The sequence below is a fragment of the Sus scrofa genome, chromosome 15, assembly GCF_054392235.1.
Source record: "Sus scrofa isolate SSC_HxYL_T2T_F1_AM1 chromosome 15, Sscrofa_HxYL_maternal_Yorkshire_Landrace_v2.0, whole genome shotgun sequence".
Taxonomy (NCBI): Eukaryota; Metazoa; Chordata; class Mammalia; order Artiodactyla; family Suidae; genus Sus; species Sus scrofa.
Genome location: NC_139397.1, coordinates 30,068,105 through 30,094,411, shown reverse-complemented (window position 1 = coordinate 30,094,411; position 26,307 = coordinate 30,068,105). Strand labels below are relative to the sequence as shown.

Below are 26,307 nucleotides of genomic sequence, written 5' to 3'. Positions count from 1 at the left end.
GAATTAATAAAACGTGGCTTAGTCACACAATGAAATACTATATATCAGTGAAAAGAAGATTCAACACTGTGAATAAACCTTAGAAACAATTTTGTTTGCAAAAAAAGGGATATTCTAGAGGACTACAAAAAGTATAATACTTTTTCATGGTGCTCAAAACAAAGCCAAGCAAAATTGAATACTACATTGTTTAAGCATATATGCACTTGAGATAGAAGTTATGCTTTTAAAAATGACTGAATCTCAATGCAATATTATCAGAATGGCTAAAATAGAAAAGATGAAAATGCTAAACACTGGTGAGGATGTGAGGCCACTGAAACTCTCACACACAGCTAGTGGGCATGAAAAATGGAACAAGTGCTTTGGAAAACTGGTAGTTTCTCAGAAAGTCAAATACATCTCTACCCTATGACCTAGCAATTCTACTCCCACCTACTTATTTAAGAGAAATGAAAATGCATGTTCATACAAAAACTTGTACAAGAATATTTATGGCAACTTATCTATAATACATAAAAACTGAAAATAGCCCAAATGACCCTCAACTCTGATACAACCACAATAGAATATGACTTGAAAGAAACAAAGAGCAAATTACCAAAGTAATGTAATTACTAATTACAGCAACAAAATGGATGAATTCCACAAACATGCTGAATGAAACAAGACAAGCACAAAAATCAAGTGCTGTATGATTTCATTCATATTTGTGCTAATGGAAATCTGATCAGTGGTTGTTCCTGGAGGTAGAGATTCATTACGAAGGGATACTATTGATTGGGAAAGGGATTTTCGTAGGTGTTAATGTCTTATATCTTGATAAGAGTATGGGTTACAGGGATGTGCATGTTTTTCAAAACTAATCAAACTGTAAAATTAAGGTCTGTGCATTTCACTATCTAAGGATCATACCCTTATTTAAAAAATTCGTAGGGAAAAAGCAGAACTACATTTCACATTGCTCATTTTTTAATCAGCAATAAAAGGGAATTTAATTTTTTTAAATTAAAAAAAATTTCCCACTGTACAGCAGGAATTTAATTTTTAAACGTATTTTTAAACACAGGGAATGTTTTTGCTAAAATTTATTTGCTAAAATACCACCTTTTCTGTAATTAAAATATTTTTATTTAAAATGTTTGGCGTTGTACCATTAAGTTATTGCAGACACCAAATGGGAGGAAAAGTCATAAAGGAATAAAAGATGGACAGAATATTTAGCATAGTGGTAACCTGGGGTAGGGTGGAGAATGGGAGCTGAGATAAGGAAGAACATACAAGTAGATGTATTTGTAGAGGTATTTGTAGATGGTTTGTTTGTTTTGTTTATAAATCCTCAACCTCCCATTTATTTTTTTAACATTAAAATTGTAATACATTTGATATATCATAAAATTCATCCCTTGAAGAATATGATTCAGTGGTCTTTAGTATTATTAGAATGTCCTTTTGGTAATGCAGGTGGTTAAAGGTCCATGAGGAATAATGGGCAATAGACCCTCTAAGGGAGGAGGAAAAAACCTTGTTCCTGTCAGACATGCTTCTTTTTTAATAGACAGATTCTACCTTTAGCTTAGGCCTTTCTAAATTCCCCTGAAACCCTTTCAGCAGTTCGGAGGGCAGCTGAGAATGCTTCTGGATCACTGTTCACTTAGGTCTCACCTGTATATAAGTTATCCACAATAAGCGTCATGATTGCACTTTATGGAGCTGTCTGCTTTGTTTTCCAGTCTCAAAGTTCCTTCTCGGTTTGGGGTGTATTATTCAATATCCCTACCTTTGAACAGTTATAGTATTTTGCTTTTAACCAACATATGTTATATATCTTTCTTGTGTATATTAAATAATATATTTTACAAAAAACAACAAAACTATAGGATCGCACTGAAAAGGGAGGGGAGAATGAGAGAGAGAAAGATGGAAAACTATTTTTTGGAATAAAAAAGAGGATTTATTTTGCATCCTGCATTATATTGAGGGCAGATAATCTATCGACACTGATGAAACATGAAATGAAAAATGGGAAGAATGAACAGAAAAAGAAGAGAAGGGAAATATGTTTTTAAAAGAGAAATAGAGTTCCCATTGTGGTTCAGCAGTAACGAACCAGACTGATATCGATGAGGATACAGGTTTGATCCCTGGCCTTGCTCAGTGACTTAAGGATCCATACTCTGTTGCCATACGCTGTGGTGTAAGTCACAGGCGCGGCTCAGATCTGGTGTTGCTGTGGCTGTGGTGCAGGCCAGCACTACAGCTCTGATTCAACCCCTAGCCTGGGAATTTCCATATGCCACAGGTGTGGCCTTAAAAAAAAAACAAAAAAAAGAAAAAAAGAGAGAGAGAAATAGTGTTTAGTAACCCAGTGGAGATTAAAAATGAGATGTGCAACACATTTTAATAAACATGCACATACAGTATATATAGTTTTCTATAAACATGTACATCTAGTTTTATAATTTAAATAATTCTATGGAATCTGTCCTCAAATAAGATAGATTTCCCTTTATTTCAAATGATCCAAGTTCAGCTTTGCCTTCCTTCAAAATTCATTTTACTCAAAGCTTCAACATTTATCTATATATTATATATTATATAAACATGTTATAATACAATAAATATATATTAAATATATAATATAGTACAATAATATAATTATATATAAATACTATATCATATAAACAATTATAAATATTTATATGTCTATAAAAGCCAACAACAACAAACATTCATTTATTTTCTCACTCACCCTATGATAGGTTTTCCAAAGAATCCAGTTTCTACTCTGGCATCTCCTCATCTTCCACGCTCTACAGTTCATGACACTGTTGGCAGGACCTCTTACCGTTCCCTCACCAGGGCTTTGCACTTATCCCAAGGCCTGCCATCCTCCAGATCCCATGGTTGCTCCCTCCCTCATTCCACTTGGCTCAAAAGGTGGCCTGAGGACAGTCTTTTTGACAACAATTTCTAAAACAGCTGCACCACACTCACACTCTTTCTTACCTTGCTTGATTTTCTTTTAAACATGAAGAAAGTGTTTAATTGCTCTATAATCAAATACATGCAAATAAAAAATATAAGGAGATATTAATTTTCAGCTGTCAAAATACTAATGACAGAAGAAATTTTCATGTATTGAGGCATAGAGAATTTATTCTGGCTTATACATGATTTAACTTTATGCTAACTAGAACGGCTTGTTTTGTGGTTTATAAACATACATTATATACCTTCTTTAACCACTGAAGAATAGAGTGCATTATGAAGTTGTAAAGAATGCCCATTTTGAAAATAGAAATGAATGCCTCCCTGCCTGGAATATCAATGCTAGCACCACATGGATGATAAGGCTTCCTTCCCAGGCAGCAAGACCATACTGAATTGCTTGTGTATATGCTAATCTGTCTTTTTTCAAAACTTTGAAGAAAGGCAGCCCTGTTATGGTTGATGTTCTTTGTTCTGACAAAATGTAAAACTGTAATGAAAACCAGGCTTCTCTGGAGCAGTTCCTCAATAGCTATCTGAGAGGCTGCCTCCCAGGATATTGTTCTCAGTTTGGTTCGAATAAAACTATCTTCTATTCTTATTGTAGATTGGCTATGGATTGTTTCCATTTTGACACCAACGATAAAAGTAATTACGTCATTGAAAACAGGCTGAGTAGGGTCAGAAGAACAATTTTATAACTGTTAGTATAAACTATTCTGACTTTTCTGGAAAATAATTTAGCAACATGATTTAAAGTTTTAAGGAATACACATTTTTTGGACCCAGGAATTTCAGTTCTAAGAATCTATCCCAAATAATTTCTCAGAAATTAAACAAGCATTTATGCATTGGAATGGTCAATGCAAAAAAAATTTTTAATAGTGAAAATTAAATAAACTATGTATAAAAATGAGAGTATATTTTAAACTTTATGATCTACTCACATAGTGGGAACCTAAAAGACCATTATAAGCCACCCCCACCTATGTACCTCCACTGGGAAATCTTTGGCACAGTATTAATTTTTCACTGATGAATAGAGAAGAAGGGATTGATGAAGGTAAGTGGGAAGAATTGCTGAGTCCTGCTTTAAGGAGGGTGGGGAAGGTGGGCCATGAAGACTGGCAGTGGGTCAGCAACCAGGGTCATGTGTACTCACCTTGAGAAGAATATTTTTCGTGGTAAATTTCATAGGCTTTTCTATGGGCCTCAGCGAGGATCTGGAGATGTGACGCTCTTGATTCCTGGTGGGGAAGTTCTGTTATCACCTCCTCCAAGTCACTAAAAGTGAACCAGATCTTAACTAGGTCCCCAAAAGAGTGGAAGACGAAGGAGGCATAGTCAGCAAAGAGATCAGCAAAGGCCTCACTTCTCTGGACGGTGCTGGCAGGGAGGGTCTGGTGGTGCAGGACCACCAGGGGCTGAAGTTGAGCAGTCTCAAGGGCCTCAAGGAGTTGCCGGTAGCACTGCACCATTCTCTTGTCTGGGTTCTTGGAGCTTCCTTCTGGGAGAAGTTGTGCCCAAGGTAGAAATACCTTATAGTGGGTGATCATACTGGCACGAACACTGCTAAAATACTCTGGCAAGAAAGCAGGCAGTGGCTGGCGACACACATAAATACCTTTGTCTCCTGCTCCAAGGTGAGAATCCTGGTGTCCCAGTGGACCCCTCAGGTCGTATAGCAAGTCAGTGGTTAGAGGACCAGCAGCTAAAATGAAGTTTCTATCAGATTCCCAGTCTAATCCCCAGCAAGAAAAACTTAGGAGGACAATAGAGACTAAATGCCAAGCCAGCTCCATCTTCAAGGAACTGTTAGGAGGTATGTGGAATACTTACTTTATAACTACAACTGAGGTTGTAAAATACTAGGTGATTTTTAACACTTAATATGTAACTGGGTTATCTGTGATAATAAAATTAGTACATAGTTCAATGAAATATCAAAAAATTTAAAAACCATAAAAGATAGCACAAAAACCTCAAACTTCTCACACAATTTAAGCAGAGGAAATGGAAAGCATCTGAAGGAAAAAACTTGTCCACATTTTTGTCTTACTTACAAATTATCTTAAAATTTGTTTACATAGCGGAACACAAGTTAGGTCCTCACCAAAGTTTTTTCCTCCTTTAAAAATAAGTAAATGAACACAGGTTGTAAAAGATTCAAACAATATAAATATATATGTGAAAACTTTCTAGTTCCCCCCTCCCCTTCCTAGGGTAAGCACTTTCAACACTGTTTTTGTTACTGGACCAATTGAGTCCACTTACTTCTGTGCGTTAAAGGCAATCTACTAATACTGGGTTGTGGTGAAGGAAAGTACAGTGTTCACTGTGGGAGAAAACAAGTAGCAAAAGCAGCTAATGTTCAAAAAGCCTAAACTCTGATGACTTTTAGGGAAAGGTTTTTAAAGATAGGGTGAGGGATAAGGTTTCAGAGTACAAGATCAGCTTGTAGACAGTCTTATGATCAAAGTCGTAAGCAGTCAGAAGTTAATACCATCAGCCACCTGGTTCCAACCTGTCTGGGGTGTATGTGCTTGTGGTCAGTATGCAGTTAATTTTTTCTGCCTGGGTGGAGGTTTCAGTATCTGTAAAACAGCTCAAAGGATATGCCTCAGAATATTATCTATAGTCCTTGAGGAGAAACTAAATGTCCTTGGCTTTGTTTAATGGCTAAACTATTATTATTTTGTCTGGTTTGACCTACCTTTATTTCTGCATATCGCAGTTCCCTGATTAATTTCACTCTTTGGAACTCAGGAAAGGTCTTGGAGGCTAAAGGTTTTCTAGAAATGAGAGGTAGGCAGAAAACATGGGAGGGCCTGTCCTGAGAAGACCCAATAGGTCCTGCTAGGTTACATTTCCTTCCAGTTTTCTTTCTTCTCTTCTCTTCTCTTCTCTTCTCTTCTCTTCTCTTCTCTTCTCCTCTCTTCTCTTCTCTTCTTTCTTTCTCTCTCTCTCTCTCTCTCTCTCTCTTTCTTTCTTTTTACAGTGGCATATGACAGTTCCAGGCAGGGATAGGCCCATGCCACAACCACAGCCACACGGGATCTGAGCTATGTTGGTGACCTATACCGCAGCTCACAGCAATGCTGGATCCTTAACCCACTGAGTGAGGCCAGGGATTGAACCCACATCCTCATGGATACTAGTTGGATTTGTAACCTTCTGAGTCACAATGAGAACTTCTATAATTAGTCATTTGTACATTTGACCACCTTTATCCACTTCACCCATTCGCCACCTTCTGCTCTGGCAACACTAATCTGTTTTCTTTATCTACGAGTTCAGTTTTTAAAAAAATTTATTAGCATACTGCTCTCCAATCTCATCCTTGTTGTCACAAATGGCAAGATTTCCTTCTTTTTGTTTTATCTGTTTGTTTTGTTTTGTTTTTATCCTTTTTATGGCTACACCTGCAGCATGTGGAAGTTCCCAGGCTAGGGCTTGAATCAGCTGCAGCTACAGACCTACACCACAGCCATGGCAACCCTGGATCCAAGCCACATATATATTTTTGAGTCAGTATTTTCCTTTTCTTCAGATAAACACCCAGAGGCAACACCCAGGAATTGCTGGATGATATGGTAGTTCTATTTTTAGTTTAGTTTCATTTATGTATTTTCCTATGGCTTCACTCATGGCATATGGAAGTTTCCTGGCCAGGGATTGAATCCTAGCTGCAGCTTTGACCTACTCACAACTGTGGCAATGTTGGATCCTTTAACCCATGTGCCAGGCTGAGAATTGAACCTGTGCCTCTGCAGTGACCTGAGCTGCTGCAGTTGGATTCCTATCCCACTGTGCCACAGTGGGAACTCCTACTTTTAGTTTTTAAAGGGCCCTCCATATGTTTTCCCATAGTGGTTCTCACCAGTAGTACACTAGGATTCCCTTTTCTCCACATTCTTGCCCACGCTTGTTATTTTTTGTCATTTTTATAATATTCATTTTAATAAGTGTATTATATCATTTTGGTTTTGATTCCATTTCCATGATAATTAGTTATGTTGAGCACCTTTCATGTATGTGTTGGCAGTCTGTACCTCTTCCTTGGAAAAATGTCTGTTCAGATCGTCTCCACATTTTAAAATCAGATTTTTGTTTTATTCTGTTTTTGCTTTTGTTACCTTTGCTTTTGGTGTCAAATCCAAAAAATCATTGCTAAGACATTTCAAGGAGCTTACTGCATTACTTTTATCTCCTAGGAGGTTTATGATTCAGGTCTTACATTCAAGTTTTTAGTCCATTTAAATTTTTGTGTACAGTCTAAGAGAGTGGTCCAGTTTTATTCTTTTGCATGTAGCTGTCCAGTTTTCCCAACACCTTTTAGTGAAATGATTGCTTTTCCCAAATTGCTTTTTTTTTTTTTTTTTTTTTTTTTTGCTTTTTAGGGCTGCACCCATGGTATATGGAAGTTCCCAGGCTAGGGGTCCAGTTGGAGCTACAGCTGCTGGCCTACAGCAACACAAGATCCAATCCACATCTGTAACCCACACCACAGCTCACAGCAATGTTGGATCCCCAACGCACTGAGCAAGGCCAGGGATTGAACCTGCAACCCTATGGTTCCTAGTCAGATTCATTTCCGCTGTGCCACAATGGGAACTCACTCCCCATTGGATATTTTTGACTCTTTTGTTGGAAATTAATTGACTGTGTATGAGTGGGTTTATTTCTGCACTTTCCATTCTGCTCCACTGATCTATATGTCTGTTGTCATGACAATACCATACTGTTAATGTATCTTTGAGATATAGTTTGAAATTAGGAAGCATGCTACTTCTAGCTTCTTTCTTCTTTCTCAGCAATGCTTTTGCTATTCAGGGTCTTCTGTGGTTCTGTACAAGTGCTAAGATTGTTTTGTCTCTATGAAAAAATGACATTGGAATTTTTATAATGATTGCAGTGAAGTGTAGATTGCTTTGGGTAATATGGACATTCAAAAAATATTAATTCTTCTGATCTATAATTATGGAACATATTTTCCTTTATCTGTATCTTCTTCAATTTCTTTTATAATTGTATTATGGTTTACAGTGTACAAGTATTTTACCTCCTTGGTTAAATTTATTTCTAGGTATTTTATTCTTATCATGCATAAAAAATAGGAATTATTTCTTAAATTCTCTTCTGTTAGTTTATTAATAGTATATAAAGATAAAGCAGATTTTTGCATATTGAATTTTCAACCTGCAACTCTGGTTGTTGATTTGTTGATCAGTTCTAAGAATTTTCTAAGAGATTTTTGGTAGAATGTGGTATATGGAATGATTGTCCAATGAGGACCTACTGTATACCACAGAGAACTCTAACCAAGATTCTGTGATAATCTATGTGGGAAAAGAATCTGAAAGAGAATGGATGTGTGTGTACATGTATAACTGATTAACTTTGTTGTACAGCAGAAATTATCACAACCTTGGAAATCAACTATAGTTCAATAAAAATTTTTTATTACTCAATGAATTTTATTACATTTATAGTTTTACAATGATTATCACAACTCAACTTTATAGCATTTCCATCCCAAACCCCAGTCCATCGCCCTACCTCCCAACCCCTGTCTCCTTTGGAAACCATAAGTTTTTCAGTCTGTGAGTCAGTATCTGTTCAGCAAAGAAGTTCATTGTGTCCTTTTTTTAGATTCCACATGTAAGTGATAGCATATGATGTTGGTGTCGTTGTCTGACTGACTTCACTCAGCATGATAATCTCTAGATCCATCCATGTTGCTAAAAATGCTGTTATTTCATTCCTTTTAATGGCCGAGTAATATTCCATTGTATATTTGTACAACATCTTTATCGACTCCTCTGTCAATGGACATTTAGGTTGTTTCCACATCTTGGCTATTGTATATAGTGCTGCAGTGAACATTGGAGTACAGGTATCTTTTCAAGTCATGGTTTTCTCTGAATAGATGCCTGGGAGTGGAATTGCTGGATCAAAAGGTAATTCTGTTTTTAGTTTTTTGAGCAATCTCCATAATGTTTTCCACAGTGGTTGCACCAATTTACATTCCCACCAACAGTGCAATAGGGTTCCCTTTTCTCCACACCCTCTCCAGCACTTCTTGTTTGTAGACTTTTGGATGATGGCCATTCTGGCTGGTGTAAGGTGGTACCTCATCGTGGTTTTGATTTGCATTTCTCTATTAATGAGTGACACTGAACATATTTTCATGTGATTTTTGGCCATCTGTATGTCTTCTTTGGAGAACTGTCTGTTTAGATCTTCTGTCCATTTTTTGATGGGGCTGTTTTTTTGGTGTTGAGCTGCAGAAGTTTATAAATTTTGGAGATTTATCCCTTGTCATTGGCTTCTCCCATTCTGTGGGTTGTCTTTTCATTTTGTTTGGGTTTCATTTGCTGTGCAAACTTTTAAGTTTAATTAAGTCCCATTTGTTAATTTTGTTTTTATTGTCATTACTCTAGGAGGTGGATCTGAGAAGATTTTGCTGTGGGGTTTATGTCAGAGAGTGTTGGGCTTATGTTTTCCTCTAAGAGTTTTATACTATCTGGTCTTATATTTAGGCCACTAATCCATTTTGACTTTTTGCATATGGTGTTAGGATAAGTGCTCTAATTTCATTCTTTTATATGTAGCTGTCGAGTTTTCCCAGCACCACTTATTGAAGGGACTGTCTTTTCTCTGTTGGATATTGTTGCCTCTTTTGTCATAGATGAGTTGGCTGTAGGTGTGTGGATTTAATTTGGGGCTTTCTATCCTTTACCAGTGAGCTATATTTCTGTCTTTGTGCCAGCACCATACAGTTTTGGTGACTATAGCTTTGTAGTATAGTCTAAAGTCAGGGAGCCTGATTCCTCCAGCTCCATTTTTCTTTCTCAGGATGGCTTTGGCTATTCTGAGTCTTCTGTGCTTCCAAACAAACTTTAAGTATTTTGTTCAAGTTCTGTGAATAATGTCCTTGGTAATTTGATAGGGACTGCATTGAATCTGTACATTGCCTTGGGCAGTATAGTCATTTTGATAATACTGATTCTTCCAATCCAAGAGCATGGTATGTCTTTTCATCTGTTTGTGTCATCTTTGATTTCTTTCATCAGCATCTTGTAGTTTTCAGAGTATAGGTCTTTTGTCTCTTTAGGTAGGTTTATTCCTAAGTATTTTATTCTTTTCGATGCGATGGTAAATGGGATTGTTTCCCTAATTTCTCTTTCTGATCTTTCGTTGTTAGTATATAGAAATGCAGCCAATTTCTGTGTATTTATTTTGTATCCTGAGACTTTGCCAAATTCATTGTTGAGCGCTAACAGCTTATCTGTAGCTTCTTTAGGATGTTCTATGTATAATATCAAGTCATCTGAAAAAGCGAGTTTTACTTCTTCCTATTCGATTTGGATTCTTTTCTTTTTCTTCCCTGATTGCTGTGGCTAGGACTTTTAAAACTTTGTTGAAGAGTAGTGGTAAGAGCAAACATCCTTGTCTTGTTCCTGATCTCAGTGGGAATTCTTTCAGCTTTTCACTATTGAGAATGATGTTAGCTCTGGGTTTTTCATGTATGGTTTTTATTTTGTTGAGGTAAGTTCTCTCTGTGCTCCCTTTCTGGAGGGCTTTTAATCAGAAATGGGTGTTGGATTTTGTCAAAGGCTTTTTCTGCATCTATTGAGACAATAATATGTTTTTTATCCTTCAGTTTGTTAATGTGGTGTATCACACTGATTGATTTGCAGATATTGAAGAATCCTTGCATCCCTGGGATAAATCCTACTTGATCATGATGTACAATCCTTTTAATGTATTGTTGGATGCGGTTTGCTAGTATTTTGTAGAGGATTTTTGCATTCGTTCATCAGTGGTATTGGCCTGTAATTTTCTTTTCTTTTTTTTTTTTTTTTTTGTGGTATCTTTGGTTTTGGGATCTGGGTGATGGCGGCCTCATAGAATGAGTTTGGGAGTGTTCCTCCCTCTGTGATTTTTTGGAATAGTTTCAAAAGGAGAGGCATTAGCTCTTCTCTAAGTTTTTGATAGAATTTGCCTCTGAAGCCATCTGATCCTGGACTTTTGTTTGTTGGAAGTTTTTAAATCACAGTTTCAATTTCCATTCTTGTGATGGGTCCATTCATCTTTTCTATTTCATCTTGGTTTAGTCTTGGAAGATTGTACTTTTCTAAGAATTTGTCCATTTCTTCTAGGTTTTCCATTTTATTGGCAAATAGTTGCATATAGTAGTCTCTTATGATCCTTTGTATTTCTGTGATATCCATTGTAACCTCTCCTTTTTTGTTTCTAATTTTATTGATTTGGGTCCTCTCTCTTTTTCTTGATAAGTCTGGCTAAGGATTTATCCATTTTGTTGATCTTTTCAAAGAACCAGCTTTTAGTTTCACTGATATTTTCTATGGTTTTCTTCATTTGCATTTCATTGATTTCTGCTCTGATCTTTATGATTTCTTCCCTTCTGCTAAATTTAGGTCTTGTCTGTTATTCTCTCTCTAGCTGCTTTAGATGTAAAGTTAGGTTGTTTATTTGAGTTTTTTCTTGTTTCCTGAGGTAGGTTTGTGTTGCTACCAACTTTCCTCTTAGAACCGTTTTTGCTGCTTCCCATAGGTTTTGGGTTTTTTTCCATGTTAGAGTATAACATTTATTAAATTTCATAATTTATGATCACTGTGTCATAACCAAACAAACCCTAACACAAACTTCAACATTTAAAAACACAAGGAGCATATTGATTTTTCAACTATTTCACTTACATGTACTTTTCAATTGTTATGCAGTTGTCATAATTAGGAGATATTATACATTAACCATGTCATACTATGCTTGTTAAGAACCAAATTCAGAGGGTAGAAAAATGCCAACATAAATTATTTCTCCAAACTGCCCACGAATGTATTGTCGCTGTTCATTCTAATCATATACTTAGGGTACATTCTTTAATAAAATGTGTAATTGTAGTCACATAACAATAGTTCCGATGAGGCAAAATCATTTCAAGAAAGGAAATGCATCAAATGAGACAAAAAATTGAAGAGCAGGGGTAAGGGCATATAGAAGTCACATGAGAACACCACACAAACTTCCACGTTTTCCCCTTTCCACTTGCAAAGAACATGCATGAAGTTTTATTAAGACAGCTGTCAGGCACTATTCACAATAGCCAAGACATAGAACCAACCCAAATGTCCATTGACAGATGATTGGATTAGGAAGATGTGGTATATATACACAATGGAATACTACTCAGCCATAAAAAAGAACAAAATCATGCCATTTGCAGCAACATGGATGGAACTAGAGACTCTCATACTGAGTGAAATCAGTCAGAAAGACAAAGACAAATACCATATGATATCACTTATAACTGGAATCTAATATACAGCACAAATGAACATTTCCACAGAAAATAAAATTATGAACTTGGAGAATAGACCTGTGGCTTCCCTGGGGGGGAGAGGGAGGGAATGGGAGGGATCAGGAGCTTGGGGTTATTGAATGCAAACTATTGTTCTTGGAATGGATTTGCAATGAGATCCTGCTGAGTAACGTTGAGAACTATGTCTAGATACTTATATCACAACAGAACAAAAAGTGGAAAAAAAATGTATACATATAAGTGTAACTTGGTCCCCATGCTGTACAGCAGGAAAAAAAAAAAAGACAGCTGTCAGGAGTGCATGAAACACTGGCTTCCATGTCATATATGTTGGGAGACAATCAATGCCATTGAGGAGAAAGTACTGTTCTTTATCTTTTGGGTCTGTCTATGTCATCTACAGCTGAGAGAAGTTTCTGTCTTGCTTTCTTATTGATGTGTGATCCCAGGCAAACATTTACCAGATTGATCAGCTGCTTTGTTGAATACTCCCTTTTACGATAGTTCTAGTAGCCAGGCGTATACAATGTTCCCAAAGTATTTTAGACACGGGCAGGGGTATCCAAACTTTCTTAAAAACTTCATTTAACCTCATGTTAAACTGCTCAAATTCCTTTAACAGTGCATCTACATATATGTTGTGCTGTGAACTAATTTCTTTTACATTCCATTTTACATTAGCCACTAGGTGCAGCATCTGTTCATAATCAATGTCTTACTGGCCACAATCCAGTAAATTGGTTTGCATAGTTCACTGGCCATGGAGACTGAGAATAGAACTGCTGAAGAAAGGGCTTTTTTTTTTTTCACTGCAGGCATCACAGCATCCAGGTGTGGTTGAAGGAACTCAAACTGTTCAACCAAGAAAACCAAGGATTCTATGGCTACCACTCTTTCCGCCAAGCCATACAATGTATCCCCAGATATCAAAACCACAAGGTGACTGAGTTGAGGGCTTTATACCTTCTCCTTTCTCTCTTCTGCTACTGTGAGTGTGGCAGTAGGATCGGTTAAAACTTCCAGATCAATGGGACTTTCTTGTATTCTCTTTAGAGTTGTTCTTAGTCTACTACTATTAAGGTCTAGTCCTGTTGACTTCAGTGAATCATTCTGACCAAAAAAGTTATATATTGCATACAAGTGATAATCAAATGGCTGAGACAAGAAATGGATACCATCAAAAGCGACTGGTTTAAGAATGTTCATCATCTGCATGTATTTACCAACAAGTGTTATTACATTTAATGTTGTATTTGTTAAGATGGGTGCATTCACTTTATTCAGACTATAATCTGATTTCTTCCTGCTTTTTAGGGTCTCTCAAGAAACACTTTTCACAGGAGCATCACCTGTCTGCTCATCAACATAATCTCGTTTTAGTTTCTTGGGAACATCACTGTCGCTGTCATACTCCTGATAGGCATTTTTTCCTTGCTCATCAGACTCATACCCATTAGAAACCAGGATATCTTCTGTTTCTTCATCATCGTGGTTGGCCTGAATTTCAAATGGATTCCCACCACTAAAGTACTGCTCAAACAAGTCACTGTTTTCAAGGAGGTTGAGGATGGCTGCTTACCAGGTGAAACTGATGGGGAATGTGATTGTTCCATGAATTTAAATTCATGAAAATGCAAGATGCTGAAATTTGACTTAACAGGAAAAAGTTCCCAGGTCTCATTCTGTAGAAACATTCTCAGTTCATCAAGCTGTGTTCTATGGTAGTTCTTAAAATAATTGACACTTTGCTTTCTCATAAAATCTTGCAAAACTTCAGACTTGCTACCACAGAATTCTTCTCCAGCTTGCATTAACCTTCTGATTATATCCAAAACAAAGATGAAATCATCATATTTGAATATAGACAAATCAGTTTCAAGCAAGTAGGTTTATACTTTTAGCTGAACATCCTGCCATATTTGTGTAAATCCATGTTCTAATTTCTTTTTTATGCAACTACGATCAAAATCCGTTTTGTCAGTACCCGTCATATTACTCCCTTCAGAAGCAGAAGTAGTATCCTCATTGTCATGCTTATCATGCCATTCCATAGTCCTATAATAGCTGAGCATAACCTCCCACAGAGCTTTGCACAGGTCAACAAGGCATGGAATGTAGCTGTCTGGTGTGACATGTACAGAGGTCCTTGTATTGCAGCTTTTGGAATTCTCTATCTGTGTTTCTTTCACGTAGTTCCACATAACCAAGAACAACTTGAAACATGGTATTATGAATGGCTTGGGTGAAGTTTTGCTATAGGAGTCTCTCTATATATATGAGATTGTTTTATTTTTATTTATTTATTTATTTTTCTTTCCTAGGGCCATACCCACAGCATATGGAGGTTCCCAGGTTAGGGCTCTAATCGGAGCTGTAGCCACTGGCCTACGCCAGTGCCACAACCATGCAGGATCCGAGCTGCGCCTGCAACCTACACCACAGCTCACAGCAATGCTGGATCCTTAACCCACTAAGTAAGGCCAGGGATCAAACACGCAACCTCATGGTTCCTAGTTGGATTTGTTAACCACTGAGCCATGACAGAAACTCCACGAGATTGTTTTAAAAGTTGTTGGTCTCTTAATTGCAAGTGCATCTCCAGTGTCCTGTATTTGTACCCCTTCATCTCACAATTTCTGATTTTGGCAGCATATTTGCGTGTGGATGATTTCCTACCTTTAGTGTATTTATGCCTTTACTGGTGTACCTTGTCATTTGTAGTATTTTTGTTTATAGTTGCAACCTTTTTTTCCTACCTAGAGAAGTTCCTTTAGTATTTGTTATAAAGCTGGTTTAGTGGTGCTGAATTCTGTTAGCTTTTGCTTGTCTATAAAGCTTTTGATTTCTCCTTCAAATCTGAATGAGAGCCTTGCTGGGTAGAGTTATCTTGGTTGGAGTTTTTTTCCTTTCATCACTTTAAGTATATCATGCCACTCCCTTCTGTCCTGCAGAGTTTCTGCTGAAAAAAATATGCTGAAAACCTTATCTGGATTCCCTTGTATGTTGTTTCTTCTTCATAGCTGCTTTCAGTATTTTCTCTTTGTCTTTAATTTTGGTCAGTTTGATTAATGTGTGTCTCAGGGTGTTCTTCCTTGGGTTTACTTTATATGGTACTCATTGTGCTTTCTGAATTTGAGTGAGTTGTTCCTTTCCCATGTTAGGGAAGTTTTTGGCTATTATCTCTTCAAATGTTTTTTCTGGCCCTTTCTCTCTTCTCCTTCTGTCATTCCTATAATATGGATATTGGTGTGTTTAACGTTGTCCCAGAGTTCTCTTAGACTGTCTTCATCTCTTTTCTTTTTTTATATATAATGATTTTTATTTTTTTCCATTGTAGCTGGTTTACAGTGTTCTGTCAATTTTCTACTATAGAGCATGATGACTCAGTTACACATACATGTATACATTCTTTTTTCTCACATTATCATGCTTCTTCATTTCTTTTCAATCTTTTTTCTCTTTTCTGTTCCACATCAGTGATTTCCACTAGTCTGTCCTCCACCTTGTTTATTCATTCTTCTGCATCCTGTATTCTATTAGTTGTTTCTAATGAATTTTTTATTTTAGTTATTGTATTTTGCATCTCTGCTTGCTTAAGTTTTAAATCTTGTATTTCTTTGCTCAGTGTCTCCTGTAATATATCAATCTTTGCCTCCAGTTTATTTCCAATGTCTTTAATCATCTTCACTATCATCAGTCTAAAATCTTTTTCATGGAGGCTGATAATCTCCAGATCACTTAGTTGTTTTTCTGTTTTTTTTTTTCTTACTCCCTTTTCTGAGTTATATTTCTCTGCCATTTCATTTTCTATAGGTTTGTGGTGTGGTCTCCTTTTTGCAGACAATAGATTTGTAGCCTCTCTTGATTCTCATGTCTGCCCCCTTTGTGACTGAAGTTGGTATGGGGGCTTGCTGTAGGCTTCCTGATGGGAAGGACTGTGCCTGCCCACTGATAGGTGGAGCTAATTCTTATCCCTTTGGTGGGTGGGGCTTTGTCTCTGGGTGAGATTAGAAGTGGCTGGGTGCCTGGGGGTCTTTAGGCAGCCTGTTTACTAATGGGTGGGGCTATGATCCCACCTGGTTTATTGTTTGCTCTGGGGCTTCTCAGCCTTGATGTGTGGTGCCAGACTTTTCCAAAATGGCCACCTCTAGAGGAACACACACTGATGATTATCCCAGAGACCTTTGCCTACTACTAGCCACAGTCACCCCCTGTTTTCTCAGGTGATCCTCCAAGAATTGCAGTCAGGTCTGACCCAGATTCCTATGGAGACTCTGCTTTGCCCTGGGATCCAGTGCACATTAAAGACTGTGTGTGCCTTTTAAGAATGGTGTCTCTGTTCCCACCAGTCCTGTGGAACTCCTGCGCATGAGCCCCACTGGCTCTCAATGCCAAGTGCTTCGGGGGCTCCTTCTTCCAATGCCGGATCCCCAGGCATGGGGACCTGATGTAGGGCTCAGACCTCTCACTCCCATGGGTGATCTGTGATACAGTTACTCTCCAATCTGTGGGCTGCCCACCCAGTGGGCATGGGGTTGTTATGTCATGTAATCACCCCTCCTACTGTCTTGATGTGGCCTCCTCTTTGTCTTCTAGTGTGAGATATCTTTTGATAGTTTGCAGTCTATGTGGTTGAAGGTCGTTCAGCAGCTGGTTGTAATTTTTGTTTTTATGAGAGAAGGTGAGGTCCAATCCTTCTACTCTACCATCTTAATCCTGTCTCTTGACTTTTGCTTCAATGAAACTTTAATTATTGCTTTTTAGGGTGATGCCTGTGGCATATGGAAGTTCCCAGTCTGGAGTTCAAATCAGAGCTGCAGCTGTCGGCTTACAACACAGTCCCAGCAATGCCAGATCTGAGCCATGTCTTCAAACTACACCACAGCTCATAGAAATGCTAGATCCTTATCCCACTGGGTCAGGCCAGGCAGGGATGAACCCATATCCTCATGGATGCTAGTTGGGTTAGTAACTACTAAAACCACAACAGGAATTCCTAAAACTTCTTTAAAAAAGAAATGCATGGATCTTTTGGAATGAAAGTTTTATCTGGATGTTCATTGCAACACTATTCACAATAGCCAAGACATGGAAACAACCCAAATATCCATGAAAAGATGAATGGATTAAGATGTGGTACATTTGTACAATGGAATACTACTCAGCCATAAAAAGAAGACAAAATAATGCCATTTGCAGCAAAGTGGATAGAACTAGAGATTCTCATACCAAGAGAGGTAAGGCAGAAAGAGAAAGACAAATACTGTATGATACCACTTATATGTGGAATCTAAAATATGACCCAAATGACTCTATCTACAGAAACAGAAACAGATCGTGGACATGGAGAACAGACTTGTGGTTGCCAGGCATACAGGAGAGAGAAGGGGACGGATGGGGAGTTTGGGGTTAGTAGATGAAACTATTACATTTAGAAGAGATGGGTAATGGGGTCCTACTATACACCACAGTCCTACTTTACAGTCTCTTGGATTAGAACATGTTGGAAGACAGTATAAAGAATGTAATATATATAATATAGATACATACATGTATCTATATTATATGACTAGGTTGCTTCAGTGTTCAGTGGAAATTGAAGAAACAGTGTAAATCACTTATACTCTAATAAAAACTTTTTTTTAAAGATTTCTGGTGGAGTCTTTAGGGTTTTCCTTTTTTAAAAAAATTTATTGAAGTATAGCTGATTTACAAACTTGTGCTAATTTCTGGTGCACAACAAAATGATTCAGTTACACATATACACAAATTGATTCTTTTTCAGATTCTTTTCCCATATAGATTATCACAGAATATTGGATAGAGTTCCCTGTGCTATATAGCAGGTCCCCATTGGCCTGTCATTCCATATACTACAGTGTGCACATACCAATCCCAAACCCCAATCCATCCTTCCCTCTATCTGTCCCCCATCCCTTTTTTTCTTTCGTGGCTGCCCTGTGGCATGTGGAATTCCTGGGCTAGGGATCAGACCTGAGTCACAGTTGCAATCCATGTTGCAGCTGCGGCAGCTCTGGATCCTTTAACCCTCTGTGCTTAGCCAAGAACTGAACCTGAGTCGTGGCACTGGAGAGATGCTGCTGATCCTGTTGAGCCACAGCAGGAACTCTCTATCTGTCATCTTTGGTAACCTAAGTTTGTTTTCAAAGTCTGTGAGTCTATTTCTGTTCTGTAGATAAGTTCATTTGTATCCTTTTTTGAGATTCCACATATAGGTGATACCATATGATTTTATCTCTCACTAACTTCACTTAGTATGATAATCTCTAGTTCCATATATGTTGCTGTAAATAGCATCATTTCATTCTTTTTGTGGCTGAGTAATATTCCATTGTATATATGTACCACATCTTCTTTATCCATTCCTCTGTCGATGGACATTTAGGTTGCTTCCATGTTTTGGCTGTTGTAAATAGTGCTGCAATGAAAATTAGGGAGCATTTATCTTTTCAAATTATGGTTTTCTCTGGATATATGCCCAGGAGTGATATTGTTGTATCATATATGTAGTTCTATTTTTATTTTTTTGACTGGCGCAGAACCTCCATACTGTTTTCCACAGTGATTATACCAATTTACATTCCCACCAATTGTGTTAGAGGGTTTGCTTTTCTCCACAGCCTCTCAAGCATTTACTATTTGTAGACTATTTTTAAATTTAATTTAATTTTATTTTTTTGTCTTTTCTAGGGCTGCACCCACAGCACATGGAAGTTCCCAAGCCAGGGGTCTAATCGGAACTACAGCCGCCAGCCTATTCACAGCCACAACAACACAGGTCTGCAACCTACACCACAGCTCATGGCAACGCCAAATCCTTAACCCACTGAGTGAGGCCAGGGACCAAACCCACAACCTCGTGGTTTCTAGTTGGATTTGTTAACCACTGATCCATGATGGGAACTCCTGTAGACTTTTTAATGATGGCCATTCTGGCTGATGTAAGGTGGTACTTCATAGTTGTTTTGATTTGCATTTCTTTAATAATTAGCAATGTTGAGCATATCTTCATGTGGGTTTTTTGCCATCTTTGTGTCTTCTTTGAAAATATCTGTTTAGGAGTTCCCGTCGTGGCGCAGTGGTTAATGAATCTGACTAGGAACCATGAGGTTGCGGGTTCGATCCCTGCCCTTGCTCAGTGGGTTAATGCTGTGGTGTAGGTCGCAGACACGGCTCGGATCCCGTGTTGCTGTGGCTCTGGCGTAGGCTGGCAGCTACAGCTCCGATTAGACCCCTAGCCTGGGAACCTCCATATGCTGCGGGAGCGGCCCAAGAAATGGCAAAAAGACAAAAAAAAAAAAAAAAAAGTCTGTTTAAAAGACCTGAATAGACATTTCTCCAAAGAAGATATACAGATGGCCAGCAAACACATGAAAAAATGCTCAACATCGCTGGTTATAAGAGAAATGCAAATCAAAACTACCATGAGATATCACCTCACACCAGTCAGAATGGCCATCATTAATAAATCCACAAATAACAAGTGCTGGAGGGGCTGTGGAGAAAAGGGAACCCTCCTGCACTGTTAGTGGGAATGTAAGCTGGTACAGCCACTATGGAGAACAGTTTGGAGATACCTTAGAAATCTATACATAGAACTTCCATATGACCCTGCGATCCCACTCTTGGGCATCTATCCAGACAAAACTCTACTTAAAAGAGACACATGCACCGGCATGTTCATTGCAGCACTATTCACAATAGCCAGGACATGGAAACAACCCAAATGTCCATCGACAGATGATTGGATTCGGAAGAGGTGGTATATATACACAATGGAATACTACTCAGCCATAAAAAAGAATGACATAATGCCATTTGCAGCAACATGGATGGAACTAGAGAATCTCATCCTGAGTGAAATGAGCCAGAAAGACAAAGACAAATACCATATGATATCACTTATAACTGGAATTTAATATCCAGCACAAATGAACATCTCCTCAGAAAAGAAAATCATGGACTTCGAGAAGAGACTTGTGGCTGCCTGATGGGGGGGGGGAGTGGGAGGGATCGGGAGCTTGGGCTTATCAGACACAACTTAGAATAGATTTACAAGGAGATCCTGCTGAGTATCATTGAGAACTATGTCTAGATACTCATGTTGCAATAGAAGAAAGGCTGGGGGAAAAATGTAATGTATACATCTAAGGATAACCTGACCCCCTTGCTGTACAGTGGGAAAAAAAAAAAAAGTCTGTTTAGATCTTCCCATTTTTTGATTGAGTTATTTGACGTTTTGTTATTGAGCTGCAAGAATTGTTGGTATATTTTGGAGATTAATCTCTTGTCAGTTGCTTCTCTTGCAAAGATCTTCTCCCATTCAGTGGGTTATCTTTTCATTTTGTTTATGGTTTTCTTTTCTGTGCAAAAGGTTTTAAGTTTCATTAGATACCATTTTTTGTTCTGTCTTTTTGCCATTTCTAGAGCCACACCCGTGGCACATGGATGTTCACAGCCACAGCAGCGTGGGATCTGAGCCCCGTCTGCAACCTACACCACAGCTCAGGCAACGCCGGATCATTAACCCACTGAGCAAGGCCAGGGATCAAACCCGCAACCTCATGGTTCCTAGTTGGATTCATTAACCACTGAGCCAAGATGGGAACTCCTAAGTCCCATTTGTTTATTTTTGTTTTTATTTTCATTATTCTAGGAGGTAGATCCAAAAAGATTTTCTTCAATTTATGTCAGAGAATGTTCTGCTTATGTTTTCCTCTAAGAGTTTTATAGTATCCTGTCTTATATTTAGGTCTTTAATCCATTTTGAGTTTATTTTTGTGTATGGTGTTAGAGTGTTCTAATTTCATTTTACATGTAGCTGTCCAGTTTTCAAAGCACCACTTACTGAAGAGACTTTCTTTTCTTCATTGTATATTCTTGCCTCCTTTCTCACTGATTAGTTGACCATAAGTGCATGCGTTTATTTCTCAGCTTTCTATCCTATTCCACTGATGTATATTTCTGCCTCTGTGCCAAAACTATACTGTGGGTTTTTTTTCTAAATAAATTTTATTGCAGTGTAGTTGATGTAGAGAGTTGTGTTAGCTTCAAGTGTACAGCAAATTAAATCAATTATACATATACACATAGCCACTCTTTTTCAGATTCTCTTCCCATATTGGTTATTAAACCGTATTTACTAAAGTACCCTGTGTACACAGTAGGTCTTTATTACCTATCTATTTTATACATCATGATGTGTATACATCAATCCCAACCCCCTAATTTATCACTCCCACCTCACATTTCCCCTTTGCTAACCATGAATTTGGTTTCAAAATCTGTGAGTCTGTATTGTAAGTTCATTTTTTATTAGATTCCACATATTAGTTATATCATATGATTTTGTCTTTCTCTGTCTGACTTACTTAACATGGTATCATAATTTCTAGGTCCATCCATGTTGCTGCAAATGGCATTACTTCATTCTTTTTGTGGCTGAATAATATTCCTCTGTGTATATGTACCACGTCTTCTTTTTTTTTTTTTTTTTTTTTGTCTTTTTGTCTTTTTGTCTTTTGTTGTTGTTGTTTGTTGTTGTTGTTGTTGCTATCTCTTGGGCCGCTTCCGCGGCATATGGAGGTTCCCAGGCTAGGGGTTGAATCGGAGCTGTAGCCACCGGCCTACACCAGAGCCACAGCAACGCGGGATCCGAGCCGCGTCTGCAATCTACACCACAGCTCACGGCAACGCCGGATCGTTAACCCACTGAGCAAGGGCAGGGACCGAACCCGCGACCTCATGGTTCCTAGTCGGATTCGTTAACCACTGCGCCACGACGGGAACTCCCCACGTCTTCTTTATCAAATCCTCTGTTGATGGACATTTAGGTTGTTTCCATTTCTTGGCTATTGTAAGTAGTTCTGCAATGAACATTGAGATGTATGTATCTTTTCGAATCATGCTTTTCTCTGGATATATGTCCAGGAGTGGGATTGCTGGATCATATGGTAGTTCTATTTTTAGTTTTATAAGTAACCTCCATAATGTTCTTCATAGTGGTTGTACCAATTTGCATTCCCACCAGTAGTGTAGGAGGGTTCCCTTTTTTCCATACCCTCTCCAGCATTTATTGTTTGTAGATTGTTTTTTTCAAATGATTTTTATTTTTTTCATTATAGCTGATTTACAGTGTTCTGTCAATTTTCATACTGTACAGCAAGGTGACCCAGTCACACATACATGTATACATTTTTTTCTCACATTATCCTCATTCATGCTCCATCGTAAGTGATTAGATATAGTTCCCAGTGCTATACAGCAGGATCTCATTGCTTATCCATTCCAAAGGCAATAGCTGGCATATATTAACTGCAGATTCCCAGTGCATCCCACTCCTTCCCCCTCTCCCTTGGCAATCACAAGTCTGTTCTCCAAGTCCATGAATTTCTTTTCTGTGGAAAGGTTCATTTGTGATGTATATTAGATTCCAGATATAAGTGATATCATATGGTATTTGTCTTTCTCTTTCTGACTGACTTCACTCAGTGTGAGAGTCTCTAGTTCCATCCATGTTGCTGCAAATGGCATGACTTCGTTCTTTTTTATGGCTGAGTAGTATTCCGTTGTGTATATATACCACATCTTCCTAATCCAGTCATCTGTCAATGGACATTTAGGTTGTTTCCATGTCTTGGCTATTGTGACTAGTGCGGCAGTGAACATGCGGGTGCATGTATTTTTTCAAGGAAAGTTTTGTCCAGATATTGCTCAAGAGTAGGATTGCTGGGTAATATGGTAGTTCTATATTTAGTTTTTTAAGATACCTCCACACTGTTTTCCATAGTGTTTGTACCAATTTACATTCCCACCAACAGTGTAGGAGGATTCTCTTTTCTCCACACCCTCTCCAGCATTTGATATTTGTGGACTTATTAATGGGGGCCATTCCAACTGGTTTGAGGTGATACTTCATTGTAGTCTTAATTTGCATTCCTCTAATAATCAGTGATGTTGAGCATTTTTTTTCCATGTGCTTCTTGGCCATCTGTATATCTTCTTTGGAGAAATGTCTATTCAGGTCTTTTACCCATTTTTCAATTGGGTTGTTGGTTTTTTTGCTGTTGAGTTGTGTAAGTTGTTTGTATATTCTAGAGATTAAGCCCTTGTCAGTTGCATTGTTTGAAGCTATTTTCTCTCATTCTGTAAGTTGTCTTTTTGATTTGTGTGTGTGTGTGTGTGTGTGTTGTTTCCTTTGCTGTGCAAAACTTGTCAGTTTGAGTAGGTCCCATTGGTTTATTTTTGCTTTTATTTCTGTTGCCTTGGGAGACTGACCTGAGAAAATATTCATAAGGTAGATGTCAGAGAATGTTTTGCCTATGTTCTCTCCCAGGAGTCAGAGGGTATCTTGTCTTATGTTTAAGTCTTTAAGCAATTTTGAGTTTATTTTGTGCATGGTATGAGGGTGTGTTCCAGTTTCATTGATTTGCATGCTGCTGCCCAGTTTTCCCAGCACCATTGATGAAAAAACTGTCTTTTTCCCATTTTATGTTCTTGCCTCCTTTATCAAAGATTAATTGATCATAGGTGTCTGGGTTTATTTTGGGGTTTTCTATTCTGTTCCATTGGTTTGTATGTCTGTTTTGGTAGCAGTACCACACTGTCTTGATGACTGTGGCTTTGTAATACTGCCTGAAGTCTGGGAGAGTTATGCCTCCTGCTTGCTTTTTGCTCCTCAGGATTGCTTTGGCAATTCTGGGTCTTTTATGGCTCCATAAAATTTTCAGATTGTTTGTTCTAGTTGTTTGTATATATTTTTGATGATGGCTATTCTGACTGATGTAAGGTGTTACCTCATTGTAGTTTTCATTTGCATTTCTCTATTAGCAATGTTAAGCATCTTTTCATTTTTTTTTTTTTAGTTTGTTTTGTTTTGTTTTTGTTTTTTGCCAGCTGTATGTCTTTTTTGGAGAAAGGTCTATTAAGATCTTCTGCCCATTTTTTTGACTGGCTTGTTTGTCTTTTTGACATTGAGCTGCATGAGTTGTTGGTTTATTTTGGAGATTAATTCCTTGTCAGTTGCCTCATTTGCAAAGATTTTCTCTCATTCAGTGGGTAGCCTTTTCATTTTGTTTATGGTTTCCTTTGCTGTGCAAAAGCTTTTAAGTTTAATTAGGTCACATTTGTTTATTTTTTAGTTTATCTTCATTACTCTAGCAGGCTTATGAAGAAAGATTTTGCTGCAATTTATGTTGGAGAGTGTTTTGCCTATGTTTTCCTCAACAGTTTTATATAATTGGTCTTATATTTAGGTCTTTAATCCATTTTGAATATATTTTTGTGCATGGTGTTAGAGAGTACTCACATCATTCTAGTTTTACTGCACCATTTAATGAAGAAGCTGTCTTTTACCCATTGTATATTCTTGCCTCCTTTGTTGTAGATTAATTGACCATAGATGTGTGGGTTTGTTTTTATAAATACCATTATTATTGTTATTATTTTGCTTTTTAGGGCTGTGCCCACGACATATGGAGGTTCCCAGGCTGGGGTGTAATCGGAGCTAAAGCTGCCAGACTATGCCACAGCTACAGCAATGCCAGATCTGAATTGCATCTGTGAACTACACCACAGATCATGCCAGTGCCTGATCCTTAACCCACTGAGCAAGGCCAGGGATCGAACCCTCAACCTCATCGTTTCTAGTTGGATTCATTTCTGCTGCACCATGATGCAAACTCCTATAAATATTATTTATTAAATTCTGAACTGAGTAGTTCTTCCAACGCTTCCACCTACACATACCTTTCATCAAAAAAAAAAAAATCAGTTTTTCAGATACTAAGTTTCTTATTTAGTAATCCTCCTCCTGCACAGACCTTGGTGAGAGCAGCATCAGTGGAATCCTCAAACCTTGCATCATCTTGCTGCAACTCAGAGAAAAGGCATTTTCTCCATTTGCAAAATATGTTAGTAATGCTCAATGGCTTATTCAAAATGAAAAATTTTGTTGTGGATACTTTAATCTTTTTTCTGTATAAGGGGGAAAAAAACCAACATGATCTGAACCTTTATTATATCACTTCCTGGGAACTCTCTACCTGAGTTTATTCAGCCATCTTTCTAAAACCTATTCCGTGGAAAGTAACTTCACTTCTACTGATATTATTATTTCATGTATTGAATTCTTTTCATCCCATAACAAAAAGCAGTTTTTTTTTCAGGTCTAAATAGTAACATCTTTCTTACTAGCCATGTTTTGTCTGACAAGGTATTTCATTCCAGTAGTTACTCACAGTCATCTTGCATAATTACAGTTGCAAGATCATTGTGCTCTAGATAATTTAACCTCCTTCTCTGGGTCAGTCAGAGAAGGACCAGACTGAGGAAGCAGGATATTCACTTGAGAATGGTGCCTCCTTCAGAGAGTTCTTTTGGACTAGTGCCCTAACCAAGAGACCTTACCTTTATTGCAGAGGGCCAACGTTAGAGTGGTAGTACTAAAACACAACACTAATGACCTTAGTTCCTAGCTCTGTTAAAATTGTACATATTTGAAAGGAATTAAGAGGGGAATATGTTTTGTTAGAAATTGGGATGATACCCCCTTCCAATAATCAATAGCACAATTTATTACAATATATACCTAGTACTGTTAAGTAGTTTATTAGGCCATTAATAGGCATTAGAGCAAATCCCCACCCTAATTCTATGTGATGAACAATGAAAATCCTTGCCCCTGTCTGCTGTAAGGAGATTCCCTAATCTTGTGTCCTGTTCTCTCTCCAGTTGAAGATATGTGTAAATATTGTGATTGGACTGATGTAGCCTTTATCTTGATTTTTTTCCTTAACTAATATGCAGGAAGGCCAATAATATCCTTTTAGTGTATCACTCAAGTAGGGACATAGAGAAATTCTTCTCTTGTCTTAGAACAGGATTACAACTAGGTCTTGTTAGGTCTGAATTTCAAAGCTCATACTGAGTAATTTATCCTGAATTTT

The 26,307-nt window shown here is 37.8% G+C and overlaps 1 protein-coding gene and 1 pseudogene across 2 annotated transcripts in view; both read right to left on the bottom strand.

Annotated features, from left to right (window-relative positions):
• Nucleotides 1-5,207, bottom strand: part of LOC146395767 (lactase/phlorizin hydrolase-like) — a 58,121-nt gene extending 52,914 nt beyond the window's left edge. The window contains exon 1 of one of the 2 annotated variants that reach the window (XM_085001327.1): nt 4,154-5,207. In XM_085001327.1, coding sequence (XP_084857453.1) covers nt 4,154-4,793 — 640 coding nt within the window. In that variant the 5' untranslated portion in view covers nt 4,794-5,207. The remainder of the gene's footprint in view (nt 1-4,153) is intronic. The other variant, XM_085001328.1, reaches the window with a different exon arrangement.
• Nucleotides 5,208-12,711: 7,504 nt separating this feature from the next.
• On the bottom strand, nt 12,712-14,992 carry LOC100625986 (syndetin pseudogene; annotated as a pseudogene).
• Nucleotides 14,993-26,307: the final 11,315 nt, after the last annotated feature.